Genomic DNA, 25,507 nt, shown 5'->3' on the forward strand with positions numbered 1-25,507 from the left:
CCCACTATTCTTGACCCCACTGTTAAGATCTCAAGTTTGGAGCAACCTCTCGTTCTTTTTTTGTATACAGCTTTGCTGTATATGAGTGTATATAATTGTGCCAACTTGATTTATCTCCCCAGTGGTGACAAAGCTCAGGAGCCCCCCCCCCATTTTGTTTTTGAAGCAGATGCTTCAGGTGGGATTCTTGCAAGCAGGAGCTTGTGCCCTGAAAGGAGCAAGTGGAGGGAGGGAGGAAATATTTGCATTTTGATCAGATAATGCTTGCCAGCTGAGGCCCTTGGGCAGGGGTGCCCAAACCCTGGCCCAGGGACCACTTGCGGCCCTCAAGGCCTCTCAATGTGGCCCTCAGGGAGCCCCCAGTCTCCAATGGGCCTCTGCCTCTCTGGAGATTTGTTGGAGCCTGCACTGGCCTTACGCAACTGCTCTCAGCATGAGGGCGATTGTTTGACCCCTCGCGTGAGCTGTGGGATGAGGTCTTCCTCCACTGCTTGCTGTTGTCTGTGATACAGTAGTGGCAGCAAAGGAAAAGCCAGCCTTGCTTTGTGCAAGGCCTTTTATAGGCCTTGAGCTATTGCAAGACCTTATTCATTCATAAAAATTCATCTTTAATATATTCATTTATGTAAAGTTATGTAAATTTATTCAAATTTTTAGATGTAAACTAATTATTTTTCCCCTGGCCCCTGACACAGTGTCAGAGAGATGATGTGGCCCTCCTGCCAAAAACTTTGGACAGCCCTGCTAGGGCAACAGTAGCCCTGTGGGCCATTCTCATCAGTGACATTGCCCTGGATTGGATCAGAGACCCATCTAGTCCAGCTTCCAGTATCTCACAGAGGCCCACCAGATGCCTCAGGGAGCACCCAAGAGACTGCATCCTGGTGTCCTCCCTTGCACCTGGCATTCTGAGGTAACCTACTTCTAAAAACCAGCAGGTTGCACATAGCCATCATGACTTGTAACATATGATGGGCTTGTCCAGTCCCCTTTCAAAGGTATCCAGGCCAGATGCCATCACCACATCCTGTGGCAAGGAGTTCCACTGATTAGCTCCATCGATGTGTTCCTCCCTAGTGGTGTTAACTCAAGCTCATGCCTCCTGCCCTAGCCTTTTGTTTCTCTGTGACTGGAGAGCTATCTCCGAGCTCAAATATCTGTGCCGTTCCTAACTGGATTAGCCTGCCCATTCAGCCTCTTGATAGGATTGAGCTGAGAAGCTATGATGCTGAAATGGTCCCACTACACTTCCTGTGGCTTTACTGCAGCCAGCTCTATGCAAACACACTGGGTGCGGCTAGTCCAGACCATATGGTTTTTTTTTGTCCAAAGCGTTTATTCATCGTTACAGCAACCAGGAGGACCCGGCGGGGAGGAAGATCACCCTGGCCTGGGCCCCAAGAGGGGCAGGGCCAGGGGAGGTCCTTCAACTTTGGCACTCTGTGAATGAATGAATGAGCCCTTGAAGCAAGCGATGGAGCCGGCGCAGAGGCTTACTGCTGGACACGTCGGATGGACTGGATCTGGGCAGTCTGGGCGTGCGAGCCCCACTCCCGCCAGTGCTTGTAGTCTCCGCCATGGTGGTCAGCCTCCAAGATGTACTGGTAGCCACGGTAGCCAGGATACTGGTAGCAAACCCACCTGTGGGGGCGGGGGAGAGTAGAGGGAAGAAATACTGAGCCACCAAACCAAGTCAAGAAGTATTGGGAGCGGGGTCTAAAGCATCACCCACATCTTGTCTGGAAACAAATAAGTCCCTTCTTATCCCTGGCAATCTGCTTTTGTGGCAGTGACAGTGGTGTAGCTAAAGGGGGTGCAAAGCACTAAGTTTTGCAGGAAGCGCACCGCAGTGTGCAAGCGGACCCCTCCCTTTCAGAGCCATTCCGGGTGGTGGGCGCAAAACGGAGGCAAACACAAAACTTGGCACTTTGCACCCCTTCTAGGTATGTTGCTGGGCAGCGAACCTCAACTGGTAACTAAAGGGACAATTGGGACATTTCTGGAAGTAGCAGCAAGAGGGCACTGTGGAGTTCCCCCCTTCTAGGGTTAAAAGGGAGTTCTAATTTAAAGGAAACAGCTGTAGGAGGACCAAAAGAGATCAAAGGCCGTTGCCTAGATTTACTCTATTGGCTGAGCTCCTTTTTGCCTCATAATATAAAAGGTAAATAAACACATTTCAAGCTTTATAATTATTTGCTGGGTATAAACCAAGAGTCCCCTGGGTTAAAACATATGTTTAATGTTCAGGGTGAGTAAATATATTCAAGAATTTAAATGCGTCTTGAATATCACAGCTCTTAATCAGCTGAAGTTTATCATACGGAGCTTTTTCATTAAGCAAGTTTGGCCACCCCGATATATAGCATCTGCCTTGAGTATCTTTATGAGCCTGGCTTATCCATTAGCTTACCAGAGAACCACTTTAAAGAAGAGGTGGATGGCCAGGGACCCACTACTCAATCTCTACCCCAACCCTACCCCTGCCACGTATTGCTAACAAGCCCCTTGACATATATACTCTTGGGTGGAAATTGCTGGGGGGGAGGCAGTGCTCTCCTACTCTACTCTCTGCCTGATGTTCAATGGAGACCTAGCTATTTCACAAATTACACTTTTAATTTAACATGAATTTAAATGAATTAACAAATTACACTTTTAATTAACAAATGAATAACCCCTGCCCCCATGGATTTGGGATCAAGGATTGCCAGCTGCTGACCTATGTGCTGCAGGAAGAGACGGGCTGTTTGCTCAAGGCTGGATCGAGTGTGCACATAAGAAAATAAGAACAGCCCCACTGGATCAGGCCATAGGCCCATCTAGTCCAGCTTCCTGTATCTCACAGCGGCCCACCAAATGCCCCAGGGAGCACACCAGATAACAAGAGACCTCATCCTGGTGCCCTCCCCTACATCTGGCATTCTGACTTAACCCATTCCTAAAATCAGGAGGTTGTGCATATACACCATGGCTTGTACCCCATAATGGATTTTTCCTCCAGAAACTTGTCCAATCCCCTTTTAAAGGTGTCTAGGCTAGACGCCAGCACCACATCCTGTGGCAAGGAGTTCCACAGACCGACCACACGCTGAGTAAAGAAATATTTTCTTTTGTCTGTCCTAACCCGCCCAACACTCAATTTTAGTGGATGTCCCCTGGTTCTGGTATTATGTGAGAGTGTAAAGAGCATCTCCCTATCCACTCTGTCCATCCCCTGCATAATTTTGTATGTCTCAATCATGTCCCCCCTCAAGCGTCTCTTTTCTAGGCTGAAGAGGCCCAAACGCCGTAGCCTTTCCTCATAAGGAAGGTGCCCCAGCCCCGTAATCATCTTAGTCGCTGTCTTTTGCACCTTTTCCATTTCCACTATGTCTTTTTTGAGATGCGGCGACCAGAACTGGACACAATACTCCAGGTGTGGCCTTACCATAGATTTGTACAACGGCATTATAATACTAGCCGTTTTGTTCTCAATACCCTTCCTAATGATCCCAAGCATAGAATTGGCCTTCTTCACTGCCGCCGCACATTGGGTCGACACTTTCATCGACCTGTCCACCACCACCCCAAGATCTCTCTCCTGATCTGTCACAGACAGCTCAGAACCCATCAGCCTATATCTAAAGTTTTGATTTTTTGCCCCAATGTGCATGACTTTACACTTACTGACATTGAAGTGCATCTGCCATTTTGCTGCCCATTCTGCCAGTCTGGAGAGATCCTTCTGGAGCTCCTCACAATCACTTCTGGTCTTTACCACTCGGAAAAGTTTGGTGTCGTCTGCAAACTTAGCCACTTCACTGCTCAACCCTGTCTCCAGGTCATTTATGAAGAGGTTGAAAAGCACCGGTCCCAGGACAGATCCTTGGGGCACACCGCTTTTCACCTCTCTCCATTGTGAAAATTGCCCATTGACACCCACTCTCTGCTTTCTGGCCTCCAACCAGTTCTCAATCCACGAGAGGACCTGTCCTCTAATTCCCTGATTGTGGAGTTTTTTCAGTAGCCTTTGGTGAGGGACCGTGTCAAATGCCTTCTGAAAGTCCAGATATATAATGTCCACGGGTTCTCCCGCATCCACATGCCTGTTGACCTTTTCAAAGAATTCTATAAGGTTCGTGAGGCAAGACTTACCCTTACAGAAGCCATGCTGACTCTCCCTCAGCAAGGCCTGTTCGTCTATGTGTTTTGAGATCCTATCTTTGATGAGGCATTCCACCATCTTACCCGGTATGGATGTTAGGCTGACCGGCCTATAGTTTCCCGGGTCCCCCCTCTTTCCCTTTTTAAAAATAGGCGTGACATTTGCTATCCTCCAATCTTCTGGCACCGTGGCCGTTTTGAGGGACAAGTTGCATACCTTAGTCAAGAGATCTGCAACTTCATTCTTCAATTCCTTAATAACCCTTGGGTGGATGCCATCAGGGCCCGGTGACTTATTGATCTTTAATTTATCAATGAGGTCTGAAACATCTTCTCTTTTAACCTCTATCTGACTTAACTCCTCGGTTAGGAGGGGCCGTTTGGGCAGCGGTATCTGCCCGAGGTCTTCTGCCGTGAAGACAGATGCAAAGAACTCATTTAATTTCTCTGCCATCTCTAAGTCTCCTTTTATCTCCCCTTTCCCTCCCTCACCATCCAGAGGGCCAACCGCTTCTCTGGCGGGTTTCCTGCTTCTAACATATTTGAAGAAGCTTTTATTATTCCCCTTAATGTTGCTGGCCATGCGTTCCTCATAGTCTCGCTTGGCCTCCCATATCACCTTCTTACATTTCTTTTGCCACAGTTTATGTTCCTTTTTATTCTCCTCATTAGGGCAAGACTTCCATTTACGGAAGGAAGCTTCCTTGCCCTTCACAGCCTCTCTAACTTGGCTGGTTAGCCATGCGGGCACCCTCCTGGATTTAGTGGAACCCTTCTTTCTTTATTTAGTGGAACCCTTCTTTCTTTGTGCACCTTGGTCTTGGTGCACAGAACACTGCCTGGCCTCCCATGTCCTTTCTTCCAGCCTCCTGCCACCAACCTGCCCCTCCCTCTTACTTACGCGCCACAGTGAATCTTCATGGAACCCACTTCGTTGTTGCCCCAGCCCATGGCCTGCAGGGAAGGGTAGTCATCGTGGATTTCCCATTGGTGCCCCATGAAGTTCTCCTTTTCAAAAAGGGTAATGCTAGACTCCTTGTGGTTCTGTGGGTGCAGAAGGACAAACCCCGGATCAGACCAACAGTCTTGTTTAGCCCAGCAGTTGTGGTCTGGAGCAGGACTCTGCTAGTACGTGACATTTTTACCTTGCCAGTATCTCAAGATGCTCAGAGTGGCAGCTATAGTTCTCCTCCCACTTGATTCTCACAACAACCCTGCGAGGTAGGTTAGACTGAGAGATGGCCTTGAAGGTCCCTTATAACTTTACCATCTATGATCCTGTGAGATAACAACTGGCCTGAAGCCGCTCTGTGGCCAAGTTGCGTGGGCATTTGGACTCTGCAGTGAGTCCAGCACTCTAACTGCTCTCTTAACACTGGCCTCCGCATTCAACAATGGGGCATGTGAACAGAGAATGTAGATGACTTGGAGTGGATACAAAGTGCCTGTTCGTCTGCTGTGAGCAGTTCCATTCCGTGGCAGTAGCTGGCAAAGGCAAGGCAGAGAGCACAATGTCCAGGCTGGGGTGAATCCTTGTACCCCTTCCTTTCCAATAATTAGCCCTCTCAGGACCTCTGTGGCTGTAGCCAGTGCCAGAGCCATGTGTGGTTTTTAGTTGCACGGGATACAACCAAAGCTTTCCTTTCTCTCTCATTTCCTCCCAGTTTTGGACAGAGCCAGCCTGACCCTGAAGCTGTCAGAGGTGTTGCCTTTGGTGGACTGGCAAGGGGTGGATTGGCTTACTGCCTGTCTCCATCTTCCGCCTCCTAACTTGGAAATGAAAGAGAGGAATGGAATGGAAGACAACAAAGCTTCCAACCCTTCAACTATTGCGCTCCCTTTTAAATAGTCTTCCTCTTTTTGAGCAATGCCCATTTTCCTGAGCAGTGATGCTGGAGTGGGGTGCAGAGAAGGCCAACCTTTGGCATTTTCACACCCCAAGCAAAAAAAAGTAATAAAGAGCCCAATCTTAGGCATGTCTATTCAGAAGTAAGCCCCATTATAGTCAATGGGGCTTACTCCCAGGTAAGGGGGGGATAGGATTGTAGCCAAAGACAGATAGGCCCTTGGCTTCTCCCAAACACACACCACTGCATCATTCCCAGCACCTGGAAAGGAGACCCCTTTTTAAAGAAACTTAAAAAAGATTTTTGTTTTTCTCTGTAGCATCCCTTATTAGAAACCTCCAGCCCAAGGAAGAGCTCTGTCTGACTCAGAAGCTTGCCGCGTGCCTGGTAAGCACTGGCCCAAATGAAGGCTTGAATGGGATTTTGGCTACCAAGCACCTTGAGGCTCTCCTGCAAGTCCCAAAAGTGATACTCACAGCTGCACAGACGGGGCGGAAGGACATCAGCCTCTCGACGTGGTAGGCGTTGCTGCCACTCCAGGCCTCCCACCGGGGATATTCGCCTCGCTCCAGGGCAAACTGTTGCCCACAGAAGCTGGTGTGTTCATAGCCAAGCCAGCTGCAAAGAGGAGGAAGGAGAGGTGGCTGCAGGTGGGGTCCCTTGGAAGGCAGGAGCGCAATGGCCACGTGGCACCCCCTGCCCTGCCTGTGCACTGAATCGACCGGGCTGCCCTGCAGCACTTGTGAGCTGCTTACAAGTGACCCAAGGAAGGAAACCGTAATCTTGCAGGCATTACTGGGCTAAATATAGCCTTGTGAGTTGCTCCTGGCCTGACCACATTATGAGGCAGGTTCTTGACCTGCCCTCCTCGGCAGATGGCAGAGACGGCCCAGCCAAGAGGGTGGCTGAACCCCTTGCTTCAGGTGGCGGGCTGAGGGGAGGTGGCCAGCTGGTGAGGGATGTCCTGCACCCCTGCACCCCATACCTGCCCACCAGCTGTCCTGGCCTGCTGCCAAATTCAGCCATGTACATATTGCTGGCTGACCACGGGCCTTGGAACAGAACCTTCTGGATGAACATTGGCTGACCAATTTTGGAACCTCTTCATGAAAACAGGTAGATACGTGCAACTTTTAGGTATGAGGGAGAGCATCTTCTAGCACTTGGGTCACATGCCTGTTGATTGTGCCACAGCTGCAACTCCACTATTGAGGTGAATTGATAAGTCACCTTTAATGGCATCACAACTTCACTAACTACAAAGTCACGGCTATTCTTGGGAGTCTTGGAACCATACTCACGCGCCACTTTCCACCTTGAGTGAGCGGACATTGTCGAAGTTGCACTCCATAATGTTGGGACAAGAGGTGGCAAATTCCATCCGCTTCCCTTGGAAGTTCTCCTGGTCATAGACACTGATCTGAAAGGGAGCACACTATCAGGTTGGAGCCCTGCCTTGTGATGATGATGTGCACACATGCACATACATGTGTGTGTGGGAAAAGGACATGCTTAATACATGGAATAACTGGCTTTGCTGTACTTTATGGACCTTCTTCTTCTGCTTGAAGCCCTGGCATCTCCATGCCTCCTGGCAGGGTCAAGCTTGTGACTGGACAGCTTTTCCCCTCTCCAGGTCAAGCCACATTTATGCTGAAAGGTTTATTTTCTTTTTAGTGCTCTTTTTTTAAAAAACAACAACAACAAAAACAATTCCTAAAAGCAAACCCTGGTATTTGAGACGTACCTTCCATGGGCCAAGCTGTGCCGGCTGAGGGTTTGTCTGAGCCATCTTGGCTGCTGGGGTGGCTTCTAAGAAAAAGGGAAAAACTATTTCAGACTTGGCTAAAATCCTGACCACACTCATGGGACCTAGAGTCAAAGTCCCTTGGAATTCACACACCTCCCCTGTCGCAAACCCACTGCCTCCAGTAGAGGGCAGCATCTGATAAGAGTGTTCTCAGCAGTCTACAGTGTAAACCAGGGGTGTCCAAAGTTTTTGGAAGGAGGGCCACATCGTCTCTCTGACACTGTGTCAGAGGGAAAAAAAGAATTAATTTACATTTAAAATTTGAATAAATTTACATAAGTTTACATAAATGAATTTATTAAAGATGAACTTATATGAATGAATGAAGGTCTTGCAATAGCTCAAGGCCTATAAAAGGCCTTGCACAAAGCAAGGCTTGCCTTTCCTTTGCTGCCACTGCTGCATCACAGATGTGAAACAGCAAGCAATAGAGGGAGCCCTCATACCACAGCTCATGCGAAAGGTCGAACAGTTGGCCGTCATGCTGAGAGCAGTAGCATCGGGCCAGTGTGGGCTCCAACAAATCTCAGGAGGACCAGAGGCTCATTGGAGACTGGGTGCTCCCTGAGGGCCGCATTGAGAGGCCTCGAGGGCCGCAAGTGGCCCCCGGGCCGGGGTTTGGGCACCCCTGGTGTAAACCAAGGATTGGCAACCCTTTTGGGCAAAGGGGCGAGTCATATAGTGATGACACCATCATGATATCGCCTAACTTCTGGGTTGTTGAGCTCCTGGAAGCAGCTACGTGGAGTTTGGCTTGAGAGGCAAAGCTAATTTGCTACATGCTGGACAGGACATGGCATGGGGACTCCCCAAGCATGGGCAGGCAGCTCTGTAAATGCCCTATCTGGTCCAAGGCAAATTGGGCAGGAGGCTTCACCTCCCACGCCAATCTCTGCACAAACTCGATAACGTCAGGTGGCAGGCTGGACCCAGCCCAAGGGTTGTATGTTGCCAACACCTGGTGTAAACTGTCTACAAGGATCACTTCTCATTAATCTCTTTAAGATGCACGCAAGTGAATAAGGCTGTGGTGCTTCAGTGGTGAAGGTGCTCTGAGTATCTTTCCTACAAGGTAATTTCATGTAGCAAAATGGCACAGCCCCACTGGAGCTGATGGACAGACAAGATTGCAGAATGGAAACCAATTTCTTCCAGGGAATTCTCCTGTGCGGAGATGGATGGTGAATACTCTTCTCATACTACCTGGATGTGCAAATGATGCAGCAACAGCCATCAACAACTGGCAAGTGGTGTACAACATTTTAGGACCTTTTATATTCACTGCCGTCAACTCCGTGTTGAGGTCAAGTTGTGACATTTAAGTTCCAAGTATGGCATTTGAAAATCCTTCCAATTTCAAAATGCTGGTTCAGCTCTGCAGAGCTGCAACCTTTACAGGGGAGAGCAGGGAACTGGAGGATTTCCCTCTCAGGTACAAAAACAAAGCAAATGGCATGCACAAGTAGGGACCTCACCTGATAAGCGTGCACGTAGCATAGGGGTGAAGGGACAGAGCTGAGAGCTGGAAGGAGAGGCATCCCGAAGGGTGCATCACACTCAATGTGGCACTTACCTTATGGAGTGCGGCATTCCAGAAGTTCGAGGGTGACTTAACGTTGTAATCATGTCACCCCCAAGTGGTGGCGTAGCTGGAGGGGGCGGAACACCCAGTTTGGTGGGGGGCAAGTGGCCTCTCCCTTCAGAGCCATTCGGTTCCATTTTGCTCCCCCCACCGGGAATGGCTCCAAAGGGAGGGGCTGCTTGCCCCCGCCAAACTGGGTGCTCTGCCCCCCTCCAGCTACTCCACTGCCCCCAATCTTCCGCCTAAATTGAATGTTAACAGGAAGTAGGAAGTTAACTGCTTCCTGTTAATGTTCCATCTAGTTTCTTCACACATTCAGGCTGCCTGCAGGCTGTCTGCATGTCACGCTATAAGCTTGCATGTTTATAGTATCCTGTCAAGGAAACATTTAGCCATGGTAAGCATCAAAACAATGTTAATGGGCGCAGGGTCCCCCAGATCCGCGGATACCTGAATCCACGGTTACTGGGGGACACCTGTAGCTACTTACTACATGTTTACATTCCCAAAGTCCCACTGTGCAGGGTGGATGTTCAATCAGGCAGAGCATCCCACAGTACTTCAAACACAAAGCACATCTCCATAGGCTCAAGTTCTCCACTTATACAGCTAAAAGCCCAGTGAGTCCAGCCCAATCAAGTAACCTTAATTTCTGCTGAGTTATGGTCTGCCCATCTGTTACTATAACAGGTAGCCTGTCCCGTGCCTGGCATCTCTCCAAATTGACAGTACCTGCTCCCTGTCCTTGCTGCCTCTTTGCTCATCACAACTGACCACCTGATGAATTACTCTCTTTTTGCTCCAGGCAGTAACTCTGCACTGGCATCTTTAAGTGGCAGTTTTATTCCTCTGACTGGGCAGACCTCCAGATGCCTTCATCTGCTTCAAATGATTTCACAAACTGGGCTCCTTCCAAACGGGACTTACAGGAAAGCATTTACATTTTCGTACACCCTGGATTTTGCAGAGAAAGACATCTTGCTTTCCCAATTTCAGCATCCACAATTTCAAAGCACAGCATCCTTCTTCCCGCACACTTTTTTACTGCTCTGAGAGCATATAACAACAGGGTGGTGGAAATCCCACCTCTGTGACACCCTGGATTTAAAAAGGACGATGAGAATGGAGCAGAAGAGGAAGTATGGAGGGGTGGTCTAGAGCAGCATTTCTCTACACTTGTCCCCTGTTGTACCACTTCTTATGATCCACCTATTGGAAGTACCACCAGAAGTAACTGGCGATGATGTCATCACCAGTTACTTCTAGATTGGGAGGTCAGGCACAATGCAACAAACACGGGTAAGAGCTCAGGGTGGACAGGATGGCATGTTTGAGCATGCAACTAGCGCACATTGGAACTCTGCCTTCCAAGCCAAGCCTCCAACTGCTGCTTGTCATGTTTCATTGGTGGTCTTGCTGCCAGGCAGTGGGGGGTCCTGCAGTTACCACAGGACACCACCTCACGCACCACCTGTGGTATGAGTACCACTGGTTGAGAAACTCTGGTCTAGGCCTGACATCCTGTCCCTCCTCTCCTCCTCAATTCCTCTTCTCCTCTGCTCCCTTATTTCTTTCTGAATCTGGGGACTGGGAGGTGGAGGGGTGGAGGTCATTGGCAGTCAGAGGCAGACACCTCCAACCAGTCCACCACTTTATGCCAATCAAGGTCTCACTGAACTGAACTGAACAATCCACCACCTTGGTTCAAATTTTGCCTCAGCCGTGAAATGGTGTTAGACAACAAGCCCCAATCTCTCATCTATATTATGGGGACAATAATACTGACTTACCTTACAGGGTGGTTAAAAGTGCGCAAAGTACTTGAACGCTCAGTAAACACCAGCTCTTGTCCATACATGCACACATACGTACACACACAGCTGTTACTTCTGTAAGGATGGTTTGATACGGGGGGGGGGAGGGGGTCAGAGATGGGTCGGAGTTCCAGATTAGAGGCTCCACTTGGCATAATGGGGAAGCCCAGGTCCCTGGAGCGACTCACTTACCTCGCTCGCTGAAAGCTGACAGTTCCTCCATGGGCTGCCTGCCTCTGCGATGGGCTCTTTGTTTATATAGTGCCCACATCCCGACAGGCCCTGGGCGACAGTTGAGCTGTGGTCAGCATGATGTATTCTCTGCCATTGTGCCTCCCTTGATCCCGGGAGATTTCATTCCCTCGGTTCTGCAGGCCAAGTCGCATTCTTGGCGGAGGTTGGGGCCAACAATTGCCCCCCCCTTCACACACGGTGGAGTGATTGCATTCAGGAATGCAGAGCTGGCTCCCCCAGAATGAATAATTTCTAACACAGCACCTTCCCCGTCTCATCTCTGTGAAACACACCCCTCCGGTTGCTCGAAAACGACACCGGTACTGGGACAATAATGATGGCCGCTATTTATGCAATACCTTTGGCGTACACAGCACTTTACAAAGGGATGTAAGCACAAAGACAAACCCAAGGAGGTTTTCATCTATAAGCCAACAAAAAGGTGAGGGAGAACAGGAAATAGCCAGGCAGGAGTAATTCAGTCCCACATGGACACTTTAGCTTTCCTTCCGTTAAGATACTGGTTCCCAATCTAGGGTCAGTGGACCGCAGGTGGTCCGTGAGACCCTGAGAAGTGGTCCACGGGGTCTCAGGGAAAAAGATTGCTTTTGATCACTTGCAGTGTCTCATCAAGTGAGTGCTCCCCCTCCGACCAGCAAAGATGGTGAAGAACGAACTGCCTGCAGCTGGCACTGAAGTATCAGCTGCAACTGTGGGTGGTCCATTTTCCGCCCTCTCTGGTTGTCTGTGGGGGATCACGTGCTTGGGAGACACTTCCCCCCTATTCCCAGGGCTGGCCAAGAACTCCCAGCATATTGGCCCCCTGAGTTAACAGACGACTGAGCTATGTGCAGATGCAGTACATCTTTTGTGGTCCTTTTGCACAGGCTTGATAGCATTGGTTCGGTAAGAGCCAGCCAGCTGTTTTGACCTGTATACTTGCGTACAGACCTCGGGAACAGAACCAGCACATACACAAGGAACTTAGCATATGTGAGGCAGGCTGCAATCCTAGAACACTTTGTCTGGTTTACGTCCCGTTGAACACAGTGGGGCTTACATCTGTGCAGACATGCATAGGATTGTGTTTGTAGCACACAAAATCCTTCCCTGTTATCTAGTGGTGCACCAACTGCCATGCACATCGCTCTTCCTCCTGCTCCCTGGATTTGAAAACAAAGAGGAGAATGGCACAGGAGAATTCTCCTCTCTCCCACATTTCTCTTCTGCGCCATTCTCCCCTTCGTGCACTGGATTCTCTAAGGGAGATTAATGAAATGGGAAGTCGTGGTCAATTAGGAATGTCATCCCTCTGTGGGTGAGAGCTGAAATAGTCTTGGACTTCATTCTGAGGAGGCAGGAAAAAAAGAGACTGAAGAAAAGAGTATTTTTTTTTCCTTTGAATTGGGAAGGAACCAAGTTTTGGAGCTGACCCTCAGGAGACGGGGCACACTGTTGCCCTAGTGGGACTGGTGTTACCTTTGGGTGATAGGACAAAGCCTATGGCAAGGGTGTCAAATTTGTTTCATACTTTGGGTTGAATAGCATTCAGGATGCCTGCGGAGGGCTGGAAGTGATGTCATTAAGCAGGAAGTGATGTCATTAAGCAGGTGATGGCCAGAAACATGCACTTTTCCTCACTTGGGAACTCCTTAGCTGCAAATGACAGAAAAGTAAATTCACAAATCTTGATCGTATTTTCAAGATAATTGGGAGAGTCCAATTTTCATGTGGGCTGCCCTTTCAGCAGTGACACCACAACACAGCTCAGCAGGTAACGGTGGTGCTAGTAGAGCTCAACTATCACGTGGGCCAGATTAGGAGCTTCTGTAGGCCACATCCGGCCTGTGGGCCTTCTGTTTGGCACCCCTGGCCTATGGCTTGTTCCCACTTGTTCTGCGTATTTCAAAACCACCTTGAGCCTCATGTACTGTCTTTACATGAAAACCAACCCTGGATATTTGGTTTTGGAATTTCCTACACTTCAGGGATGACGAACAATGAATGACGAAACTCCCAAGATGCATCTCAGACTTCTTTGGGCAAGGTGGCGGCAGGAAGTAACGGCCGAGCATAGTAGCCATCTCTCACTCACCCCGACCTTATGCCTGCACAAACACAGCATGATTTAACAGTGTGTGTTCTGTTCACCAATGGGGTGAGCAAAGCCTCCTCTGAAAACCGGGCAGATGGGCCTGGTGCCCAGGCTGTCGCTTCTGCTCCAAGGCAATGTGACAACAGTGGGGTTGGTGGCAGTGGCACCCGGGCTGCAGGCTCAGCATTCTGCCCGGCGCCTGAGTGCCTCTTTTGTTTTGCACAAATGAGCAATAGGAAATGAGACAAAGCACTCCGACTGTTCCCGCCACCCCAGCCCAGACCCAGCTGGAGGCTTAACAGGGACTCTGGAGTCCCAGTTTCCAGCTCCCACTGAGATGAGCTTCTGTCTGGGGTGTGTGCGCTTGTCAGTGTAACTGCTTGGGCAGCAGTGCTTCTGCTCTTGTGGCAGCTTCACCCGGACCTGACTCCCAACCTCATGCTCAGGTTGGGCACCACTCACCACTATGGTTCAACTCTCTCCTTCCTTGCCATCAGTTCATTGGATGCTGCCATCTGCTGAGTCAGACCATGTGCCCCTCCATCGCTCAGGATTGTCTACCGTTACCGATGAAGCTGGCTTTGTGAACTGCACCATTGTTATCTTAAGATTGGATAACAAACTAACATATCTCAGAAAATCCCCCTTCCTTAAGAAAGAGGCACAGCAGGGCCCTGTCTGATCCAACTTTCGAGTGCTGATGCAGTCAAAATGCAACCCCGAGATAAGGGAACAAACATTCCCTTACCTTGAGGAGGCCTCCATGACTGCCCCCCCAGCACAGAATTTTATTATAAAAGAATAAAGATAGAAATATCATGTGATAACGGTGTGTTTTACCGTCCTAAAATTAATGTGGTGGTTGCTTGTAAAGCAGACTGTATTTGGTGCAGTCCAAAGAAATCAGGAAAAAGGGGCCACTTTAAGGATTTTTAGGAGTCCCTGCTATTCGTCCCCAGCTGCTAGCCACTAGCTTCTCTAGGGCAATGGCATAGCTAGAGGGGGTGCAAAGCACTAAGTCTTGCAGGGAGTCTCACCGCAGTGTGCAAGGGGTCCCTCCCCTCTTGGAGCCAGACGTACATCTCCATTTTGCTCCTCCCTCCTGGAATGACTCCAAAAAGGAGGGGAGAGGCCCTTGCATGCTGCAGTAAGATTACCTGCAAGACTTAGTGCTTTGCACCCCCTCTAGCTACACCACTGCTCCAGGGAGAAAGAAAAAGGAAAGGTAATGGTGGCAAAAAGGGAAAGTAATAAGTTCCAAGCACAAGATAGAGTTACTTGCTTTCCTGAAGGGGAATATGGAGCTGGTTTGCAGGGATCCAGGAGTTCGGAGTAGCCTGAAGACTCAGGATCCAATCCTGCCCAACTTTCCAGTGCTGATGCAGCTGCAATACAGTCCCAAGATAAGGAAACAAATGTTGCCTTACCTTGAGGAGGCCTTCATGACTGACATGCACTTGGGATGCAGTGCGTGCCCTGTTGGCACAGCTGCCTTGGCACGGGAAAGTTTAACAGGATTGGGCCCTCAGTCCTGGTGCAACACACACAGGATTGTTGTACACATGGAGAGTAACAGTTTGCTGTTCAAAAATATAGAAGGAGTTTTAGAGCTGCTGCAACATGTAGTTCTGGAGATAAGCTCATTAACTATGCTATCAGGAAGGAAGAATGAGCTGTGTGCCCCATTTTGGTGTGCAGATGTGTGTGTCTAAAACGGCTTTGGGAGGAGGGCTGATGTGCATATTCCTAGCCTACAATTAAGGAAAAATCCTTCTAATCAGAATGTGGAAGGACAGGATATTGCCCAAGGCAGGATACTGGGAGCAGCTAAAATGCAAATGTTCACATACCAGGGGGACTAGGGTTGCTTCATAGCAAGAACAGGCAGTTGCATAATAGGGTTTGCATCACCTGGTGTGGGAGGCCAGCACATCACCCCTATGACCGCCCTCCTCCCATCCCCTGCAGAGGGTGGGGCAATGCCCTGCGGTGGGCATGGTGATGCATATTGCCCCACCCAGCTGGTTTTTTGGCTATAACGTTTGATAGAATAGAGATATTTCAACATACTTTGTTTCATTGTGTTCCTCATGAGATTCCACATTGATTGATATGTAACATGATGGTATTATTCAAAAATATCAAAATTTTAAAAATTTGGGCCTGTAGTGGTGTGTGTGTGTGTGTGTGTGTGTGTGTGTGTGTCCCACGTGCACGTCACGTTACAGAGTAACAAAGGAGGTTACATTCACTGGGGACAATACAGACAGGAGGTCACATACATTGAACTATCTTCTTCCTTCCAGGGTGTGACTAGAACTGTTGAACTGAACTGATGCCATCCTTCAGTCTCAAAAGACTATGGTATCGTGCTCTGAAAGGTGTTTCTGGAACAGCGTCTAGTGTGGCTGAAAAGGCCAATTCGGGAATGACAATCTCTTCCACACTGGAAGCAAGTGCAGTCTGTCCCTGGTCTGCTCCCTGGCTATGGGCCTTCCTTCTTTGCCTCTTAGCCTCAGACTGTTGGCCAAGTGTCTCTTCAAACTGGGAAAGGCCATGCTGCACAGCCTGCCTCCAAGCGGGCTGCTCAGAGGCCAGGGTTTCCCACCTGTTGAGGTCCACTCCTAAGGCCTTCAGATCCCTCTTGCAGATGTGACTAGAAGGCACAGCATAATCAGAGGTTTGACCAGGGTTCTTCAGGAATGCGGCCTGTGGCTCAGAAAGCCTGTGCCCTGGTATCCATTTTGTGTGTATGAGTTCTGGGTGAAATGATCTCATCCATATCTGTTGTTGGCACATAAAGCAGGTGCTTATGTTGCCTGGCAGCAGCATTTATCCTTGCATTTATAAGGGCCTGGCATAGGCATAGATTGAAAAGAAATTATGATCGTGTTGATCTGTAACGCTATCCTGACTGATGGCGGCTCTCTAGGGTTTCAAAACTTCCCCAGACCTCCCTGGAAATGCTGCTGGAGATTCAAATGCATACCTTCTCCAAGAAGGGCAGGTGCTCCACCACTAAGCTATGGAACCTCCTACTGCAAGGTGAATTTCTTGCCCCTTCTTCCACCTTTGATCTCACAGGCTCCAGCTGGGCCAATTTCTCTCCCATCTCTTCTTGCGGGAAAGATACAAAACAAATCAAGCTGCTCACAGGTTGCAGCTTGTCAGTGGTATATCTGGTCCTTGCTAGCTCCAAAAAACACCCTCCTGCACCCCCCAGGGCTGGCCCAGGACTTTCTGATGCCTGAGGTGGCATGCCAAATGCTGTCCCCTTATCCGATGATGTGCCAGCCTCTGCTCCTACCACTCTCCAGTGTTCCACTTCAGTGCTCTCGTCCTCCCTTCCACATTTCCTCTTCCTCTCTGTTCCCCTCTTCCTTTTCCAATTCAAGAAGGAGGAAGAGGAGCTCTGAAAAGAAGAGATGGGTGCCTCCACCAATCTGCTGCCTCCTGAAAGGGTTAGCCCAGCTTGCCATTCCCTGTCTCTAGCATACAGCTGTCCCTAGCCTAACTCCAGGCCTGCCTAACTAGGCCTGCCACTAGGCCAAATGTTGCTTGCCAGCCAACTACAGTGGCCCATCAGAGGCTTGAGGTGCTTCCTCTCTCTGTTGTCTCATTGAAATGTATCCACAAGAAGTAGCATCCTTTTTGGGATGATCTTGATCCCTACAGAGGCCAGACCAGCTCCCGCTTTATGCGCTTTTCAGTGTGATTTTTTAAAAAGGCTTTTAATGCTGGATTTCTGGCTCTCTGGATTCCGCTAATTCGGATTGTGGGTGTTATTGGAGGGAAAGGGAATGATGGGTATAAATCTTTTAAATCAACACATACATGTTGAGGTTTGCTGAATTATTGCTGCCATGAATTCTGTTCCAACCTTTTGCAGTAGGGATTGCTGTTTTAGGGATTATTGTAAGTGGCTTGAGAAGAGGGATCAAGCCTGCAAAAAATGGAACAAAAGTAAACAAAACCCATACGTTCCTACTACAACCAACCACCTGCCTGCAACTCCTACAAGGGCTGCTGAGAAATGGTTTCAGCAGGGAAGAGCAAAGAGGTAGTGGGTCAGAGCAATCCACAAAGGAGCTGTTGTCCTGGAAACAGGAGTCTGAAGGACATGGAGGCTTCACAGAAGATGGATAATGCCTTCCCTTGGTGATGGGCACGCAGGAAGACTTCTGCAAATCACTTACAACTTAGCCTCCATGTTTTCGTACTTTTGCCTGGTTGTTCAACCCCAGCCCTCTTCCTTCTTGCTGTCCCCTGCAGTTTGGAGGTCCTCAATAGCTCAAGACTCCATGGGGGGACCGGTTGCACAGCGGTGGCCTGCTGTTCTTCCTGTATGTTTTCGTTTTGGTTAGGGAGGCTGACCAGGGACAGACTGCACTTGCTCCCAGTGTGGAAGGGATTGTCACTCCCGAATTGGCCTTTTCAGCCACACTAGACGCTGTTCCAGAACCACCTTTCAGAGCGCGATACCAGAGTCTTTCGAGACTGAAGGTTGCCAACATAGGGAGGATGGCACTGTTAGTGATGATGGTTGGAAGCGATGGATTGGTGGAGGATGCCGAGAGGGACCCAAAACTGGGGGCAGAGGCAGGGCCAGCTTACCCATCCCACATGGCAACTGATTGGGGGTCCTGGCCTCCTCCACCACACCCCTTCCATCTCCCTGGAGCCAGATAGAAAGAGGAGAAGGTGCATGGAAGAGAGATGGGTTATGGGCTAGAGCAGGGGTCTCCAGACTTTCCAGTACAAGGGGCCACATTGTATATTTTACATATTTTGGGGAACAAAAAAACCACGTTTTCATGAATGAATGAATGAATGAGTTTTAGTTGGATCTTTAAGCAAATAAGCAAATGTTATAAATTTGGAGATCATTTAAGAAAAACCCCACAGGCACAGAGCCTTCTGGGGAGACCTGTGGAAACATCTCCTTGGCATAAGGCACTGTGATCACCCAGTGCGTTGCTGCAATCTGGAAGGCTGAGGCTTCCCCACCACCATGCTGTGGGCCAGATAAAAGCTTGAGGCAGGCTGGATGTGGCCCACGGGCTGTAATTTGGAGAGCCCTGGGCTAGAACAAGCATGCTGTGGTGTGCTTTTGCATGTGTACTTGTGTGCTGTGATGGTTCTCATCAGTCACTCTGCTCAGGGCCCATGAGAGACGGGTTCAGGGAATAAATTGTACCAGGGCTCCAAGTCCAAAATAGGGGGCCCAAGAGCCAAAGAAGGGGTTCTGGAAATTTCCTGGGGTCTCATAAAATGTTTGCCTATATTGTGTGAAGGCTAACATTCACAGTTCATGTAAGCCTACATAGTTTTATATATTGTAATTTGTAGAAATTATGATCCAATGGAAAAGGGAAGGTGCCCCAAAGCATCTTTGTACCCTCCTCCCAAAGGAACTTTGTACCCACTGATAAAATTTATCTCAGATGCCCTGATTATGTCTCAGCTTCCACTCCCCAACTCTGAATCTCAACAAGAATGGACAGGATTGTGTGACTAATACAGTTCTTGAGCTAGTGAACAAACTATGATGAAACAGAGATAACATGGATAATAAAAATGGCATTCAAAGCCATGTGTCCTATTAAACATTGATGTTGTGTTGACCTCTGCTTCAGTCTTGCCCCCAAACTGCAAAGGAAGTGGACTGGGGCTAAAAGATCAAGGGAAGACACATGTGTGTGGAGGCTAAGTCACAAGCAAGCACAATATGTGAGATTGGAGAAGCTCTTTATCCAGCCCATGTGATAAATTGGGCTCTCCCAGTGCCACCCTTTCAGCAGAGCTGTTACTGGGATGGAGAGGTGGAAGGATGCCTCAGGAGGCAAAGAACATTATGGGGAAAGGAGCAGTCCAAGTCAGTTCCTGCTTAGTGAAGGCACTCCCAACCCTCAGCGGGTAACATGCATGCTATTTCACCCACTGTATGAAATACGTTTGACACCCCTGGCCTAGATATTAACATGTGCCCCAAGGCAAAGTTCTCAGTTGGCCTTTTGCTGAGCCTGATCCTCAGGTCCTTTGCAAAAATGTTTTGAAGACAGCATCTGAATGAAGCTGATGATGTCACCATTCCTGCAGCAGAAGTCTGGGAGCTCCGGTCCCTGTTTCTCCTTGAATACAACCCAGGTAATCTGATTTAGGGTGGTCTGATTGTAGGGTGCAAAACTCCAATTTCCCTGTTTGGGAAGAAAATAATGCCAGTGTGGGGAGAGGACTAGAGAATGATTTGTGTTAAAAATGAAGTCAATCCAGACGTAATAATCCAACGCAAAGTGAAAGACAATCTCTGGCTGTTTGCGTGTGCCATTTACAATAACCCATAGCAGCTGTTTTCAACCACTGAGCCGTGGAACATTGGTGTGCCATGAATGGTCTGCAGGTGTGCCGTGGGAATTTGGGGGTCATTTCTTAGTAGGGCCGTTGGGGGATTTAAGCCCCTCACCAGCAGTGTAGTGTGCCTTGTCAATTGTCAAAAAACTGAGGGTGTGCCTTGACAATTTTAGCGCCTTTTCAGTGTGCTGTGAGTTGAAAAGGGTTGAAAATCAGTGATGTAAAGCTTATTTTGGGAATTGTCCCTGCAAAAGAACCAAGCATCAGGACCGATAACATTGTTCACACACACGCTTCTGGAGATGTGGGTTTGTCATGTGGGATGCATGCAGTAGCAGGGCTGACTGTGTGGTGGAATTTGTTACATCTCAAATCAGCATGGGCCACCCCCATGTGCAACCTTTTCAGAGAAACTGGGCCCACTGCCCACCTCTCCTGCTTCTCCCTGGATTCAAAAAGGAAGAGAAAACATGGAGAGGCAAGTAATGGGTTAAAGGGCCAACCACTCTCCTCTCCTCTCCTCTCCTCTCCTCTTGCTCTTTCTCTTTGTTCCACTCTTCCTATTTCACTCCAGGAAGTGGGAAAAGCATCACCCCCTCTAGCCCCCCCCCTCCCCAAGTTACAAGTCATAGTAGGTATGTGCAAGCTCCTGGTTTTAGAGGTAGGCTGCCTCTGATTGCCAGATGCAGGGGAGGGCACCAGGATGCAGGTTTTGTCTGTTGTCTTGTGAGCTCCCTGAAGCATTTGGTGGGCCACTGTGAGATACAGGAAGCTGGACTAGATGGGCCCTTGGCCTGATAAGAACATAAGAACAGCCCCACTGGATCAGGCCATAGGCCCATCTAGTCCAGCTTCCTGTATCTCACAGCGGCCCACCAAATGCCCCAGGGAGCACACCAGATAACAAGAGATCTCATCCTGGTGCCCTCCCTTGCATCTGGCATTCTGACACAACCCATTTCTAAAATCAGGAGGTTGTGCATACACATCATGGCTTGTACCCCGTAATGGATTTTTCCTCCAGAAACTTGTCCAATTCCCTTTTAAAGGCGTCTAGGGTAGCTGCCAGCACCACATCCTGCGGCAAGGAGTTCCACAGACCGACCCCATGCTGAGTAAAGAAATATTTTCTTTTGTCTGTCCTAACCCGCCCAGCACTCAATTTTAGTGGATGTCCCCTGGTCCTGGTATTATGTGAGAGTGTAAAGAGCATCTCCCTATCCACTCTGCCCATCCCCTGCATAATTTTGTATGTCTCAATCATGTCCCCCCTCAGGTGTCTCTTTTCTAGGCTGAAGAGGCCCAAACGCCGTAGCCTTTCCTCATAAGGAAGGTGCCCCAGCCCCATAATCATCTTAGTCGCTCTCTTTTGCACCTTTTCCATTTCCACTATGTCTTTTTTGAGATGCGGCGACCAGAACTGGACACAATACTCCAGGTGTGGCCTTACCATAGATTTGTACAACGGCATTATAATACTAGCCGTTTTGTTCTCAATACCCTTCCTAATGATCCCAAGCATAGAATTGGCCTTCTTCACTGCCGCCGCACATTGGGTCGACACTTTCATCGACCCGTCCACCACAACCCCAAGATCTCTCTCCTGATCTGTCACAGACAGCTCAGAACCCATCAGCCTATATTTAAAGTTTTGATTTTTTGCCCCAGTGTGCATGACTTTACACTTACTGATCCAGCGGGACTCTGCTTATGTTCTTAAATTATGTTTAAAAGGAGGAGGAGGAGTGGCAAAGGTAGTGGCTGGCATGTTGCCACATTTGATGTGGCAAGGTGCTGTGTGGGGAGGGGGGAGCCGGAAGTGGCATTTGGTGCATGACTTCAGATGGCATGAGAGGTCTTGGGGTTGGACTGGCCCTTGCGTAGGAAGATGAGCAGCACCGTCCTAGGCATGTTTACAGTGAAAGTCCCACTGTGTTGCATGGAGCTGACTCCACAGTAAGTGCACCCAGGAGTGTAACCTGCAAAGTGGTCACAGTTCAATTAAAGCAGCACAGAAAAGAGAACCCCTTGGAATCGCTTTATGCAATGGAAAGGTGGACAGGAAGGCTCTTGCGCGTCGCCTTAACGCACGGCAGGGGGCGCTGCTGTCGCATTGGTGGGGTGAATTGTTGCAGCTTTGCCAACAAGGGACGAGCGAGGCTCCATCACCAGTGCGCTCAGGCGATCCTCCGCGCCGCGTTCCACAGGAGGATCACTGAGGAATGAAAGCAGAGGCGGGCCATTAGAGACACACCCCACGACCCTCCAGCAGAGCAAATGCTTTGATAGAGCAGGCTGGAGTTATGAGTGTAGCAGAATGAGAGTGGAGGGGGTGTGGGTGGACTGCTATGTCCCTCCCTGCCCCCCCCCAGTGAGGCTCCCTGCAAAATTTAGTGCTTTGCACCCCCTCTAGCTACGCCACTGGTGCTCTGTCCCTCCCTGCCCCCCCAGTGAGTCTCCCTGCAGAGCTTAGTGCTTTGCACCCCCTCTAGCTACGCCACTGGTGCTCTGTCCCTCCCTGCCCCCCCAGTGAGTCTCCCTGCAGAGCTTAGTGCTTTGCACCCCCTCTAGCTATGCCACTGGTGCTCTGTCCCTCCCTACCGCCCCAGTGAGGCTCCCTGCAAAATTTAGTGCTTTGCACCCCCTCTAGCTACGCTACTGGTGCTGTGTCCCTCCTGCCCCACCAGTGAGTCTCCCTGCAAAACTTAGTGCTTTGCGCCCCCTCTAGCTACACCACTGGTGCTCTGTCCCTCCGTGCCCCCCCCCAGCGTGGCTCCCTGCAAAACTTAGTGCTTTGCACCCCCGCTAGCTACCCTACTGGACCCTGCACTTGTTCCGTGACGCGGAAGAATGTCACGGGACAGACTTGGGGCGCATTTGAATGCCTCCCCATCTTTGGGTCAGATCTGCTCTCGATTCAGTTAAATAATGTATTAAAACACACACACACACACACCCGTTTGTTCTCCCACCAGCACTGACCTGCGTGGATTAAGGTGAAGATGGTGCTCAAGACACGGAAGATCTCCTCTGTGGCCGCGTAACACGGGTCCCCGGGGTCGTCTGAAGGGGCCGCCTGCGGTCCCGTGCCCAAGTGGGAGTCATCGGAGTGGTGGGTGAAGCCTGGCCAGGAGGGCATGGCGGGGAGGCGGTGCGGGGAAGGAAGGGGATCGTTATGAAGCGCATGGAGACCCGCGAGGGGCTATTGTAGGAAATGTAACCATTTCTTGCAGACTGCGGAATGCAAGGTCGAGGAAGCGCGGCAGACGGGGGGGGGGGGAGATCCCTGGTGCAGGTGCTCTGAGCAAGGGCCCTGCTGGAGTGCCCTCTCCTTCCCTCTCCACCTTCCAATGGTTTTCTGAGAATGCGGGTCTGGGCGCAGGTCGGGGAAATTGACCAGGAAATTGACCAATGGCCTGTCTTCATCATGCCAATCCTAGACATGTCTGTCAGAATCAAATCCCACCATAGTCAATGGGACTTACTCCCAGGTAAGTGTGGATAGGATGGCAGCCTAAGAGCCCAATCCTAGGTGTGTCTACTCAGAAGTAAGTCCCAGCATAGTCAATGGGACTTAATCCCAGGTAAGTGTGGACAGCATTGCACCTGTAATTATTCATTGCCCTCATTCTGCTAAGAGTAAACAAAGCAGCTCAACTAGCAAGCTACATAGAAAAATTGTTCCCTGCCCCCCCCCTCCAAATCTAATAGTCACCAGCTTGAAAATGAGGCTATGCTGGGCTGAACCAGGCCCTGAACCTGGTAAAAAGTTGCCTCTCTCTTCCATTCTTCATTGTGCCCCTCTCAGTACTTTATTTAGAAACTGAACTTTTATCAAGCATACTAAGATCACCTTAATTAGGGATCATACTTTCAACCAGTCTGCAATGGTTGAAGAAGTTTCCAAACCCGAGTTCTTTCTCACATCACAAAGGATGGCTAGCTGATGACATCTTCATCCAGTGGCCAGGAGGTTAACCCCTCCTGTAGGGAGCCTGCAAGACAAATTCACAGGCCAGAGACCCTTGATAGATAGATAGATAGATAGATAGATAGATAGATAGATAGATAGATAGATAGATAGATAGATAGATAGATAGATAGATAGATGGATGCTGGAAAATTCAGCTTAATGGATAAAAATTGAAAAATTGAAATTGTGCCCAGATTTCCCTAGCTGTGAGAAGTGTTGGGGCACAATGTTACCTGGGGTCAGTGGCATTGCTAGAGGTGTGTGGAGTGTAGCAACTGCACTGGACAACAAGCTTTACGGGAGCAACAAGCTGAGCTTGACACTCATGGCCAAAATTGTGAAAACCTTGGTATGTACAAATAATACCATCATGTTATATATCGTTGGCAAGGTAATTTAATGCAAAATACAATGAAAAACTGCATTGGACTATCTGTATTCTTTGGAAAGGTATGAGCAATTAACCAGAAAATGAAAACACAACTAGCTTATGGAACAAAAAGTGGAATTTCTTAACTAAAAATTGACCTATGAGACTGATTGTTCTGAGAGCCAATGAGATATTATTATGAAACAGCAGGGAACCAATAAGGAGTTAATAAGAGTCAGTTCTCATTTTCATGTATCATAATACAGTTACCCCTGCTAACTGGGTAAAGAGGCACTTTTCAAGAGGTGTGCATCTTATATTTAGGAGGGGGAGAATAACCGTGCCTTTTCACCCCAGCAGTGTCTCTAACCAATAAGGAGCACACTTTTATTTATTTACTAAGGGCACAGTCCTAACCTTGAGTCCTAACCCTAACCACAATCTTAACCCTAGAAGGGTCGCAAACATCCCATAAAGCACTTTTGCGCCTTCTCGGGAGCAAGCTGTGCCAGTGCATGGAGGTGCGCTGGAGCACAGAAGCTGCATCCAGCCTCTGTGGCAGCTTGCAGAGCAAGCCTTGCATTGGCTGAGCTTGGCTGATTCAAGGCTCTGGTGTGGGCGGGGAGGAGGCGGGAGGGAGGCGTTCCAAGGTGAGGGGTGGGCAGGTAGTGGGTGGTCTCAGGAGCGGGTGGGGAGCAGGAGTCAGGGCTGGGATCCCGCTGTTATGCGGGATCCCTGATCCCAACCCCAGTTCCCGAGCAGCGCAGAGTGCTGCCACTCTGCTCTCCTTGGACTTGTGTCACCTTAGGAGGTGGTGCAAATCTGAGGAGACCCAGTGGGGCTGGGTGGCTTACCTCTGACTGAGCCACTTTGGCGTCCTGTCTCTCGCTGGATACAGTGCAAGCCTCCTGGCCTGCCCGTTCCAGCACAAGATAGGATTGCACTGTTAATCAATTAAATTTGATTTTGTCATGGGGGGGGGGGGAGCTACAAAATCTTCTTTGACCCCAGGTAGCAGATAGATGCCTTAGCTATGCTACTGACTAACTGGAGTGGCACAGGAAGTGGGTGGGGAGCTGTTGGGGGGTGGAGATGGATTTCCCCTGATTTTCATTTTTTTTAAAATCCAGGTGTGACATCACTTCCAGTTGTGACATCACTTCTGGGGCATCATTCTAAGCTTGGAACCGGGCTACATGATCTTTAGCTATGCTGCTGCCTGGGGTTTCTTTTGTAGTAGTAGTAGTAGTAGTAGTAGTAGTAGAAGAAGAAGAAGAAGAAGAAGAAG

General features: G+C 49.3%; 1 protein-coding gene across 1 annotated transcript; it reads right to left on the minus strand.

Annotated features, from left to right (window-relative positions):
* Nucleotides 1-1,493: 1,493 nt before the first annotated feature.
* Nucleotides 1,494-11,419, minus strand: CRYBA1 (crystallin beta A1). Its single transcript, XM_066635776.1, has 6 exons — nucleotides 11,389-11,419; nucleotides 7,738-7,802; nucleotides 7,292-7,410; nucleotides 6,467-6,608; nucleotides 5,045-5,187; nucleotides 1,494-1,641 (listed from the first exon to the last, which is right to left on the minus strand). Exons 1-6 carry the CDS (start codon nucleotides 11,417-11,419, stop codon nucleotides 1,494-1,496), a joined length of 648 nt encoding a protein of 215 aa, XP_066491873.1.
* Between the last annotated feature and the right edge of the window lie 14,088 nt (nucleotides 11,420-25,507).

This window comes from Tiliqua scincoides, chromosome 8 (genome assembly GCF_035046505.1).
Source record: "Tiliqua scincoides isolate rTilSci1 chromosome 8, rTilSci1.hap2, whole genome shotgun sequence".
Lineage (NCBI taxonomy): Eukaryota > Metazoa > Chordata > Lepidosauria > Squamata > Scincidae > Tiliqua > Tiliqua scincoides.

Excerpts from the sequence above, each read along its gene's own strand:
- CRYBA1 (XM_066635776.1), bottom strand. The coding sequence starts at position 11,419 with ATGGAGGAACTGTCAGCTTTCAGCGAGCGAG. Across the intron at positions 7,411-7,737 it reads CACAGCTTGGCCCATGGAAG|ATCAGTGTCTATGACCAGGA; the intron begins GTACGTCTCAAA and ends GCTCCCTTTCAG. Across the intron at positions 1,642-5,044 it reads ATGAAGATTCACTGTGGCGC|GTGGGTTTGCTACCAGTATC; the intron begins GTAAGTAAGAGG and ends CCGCCCCCACAG.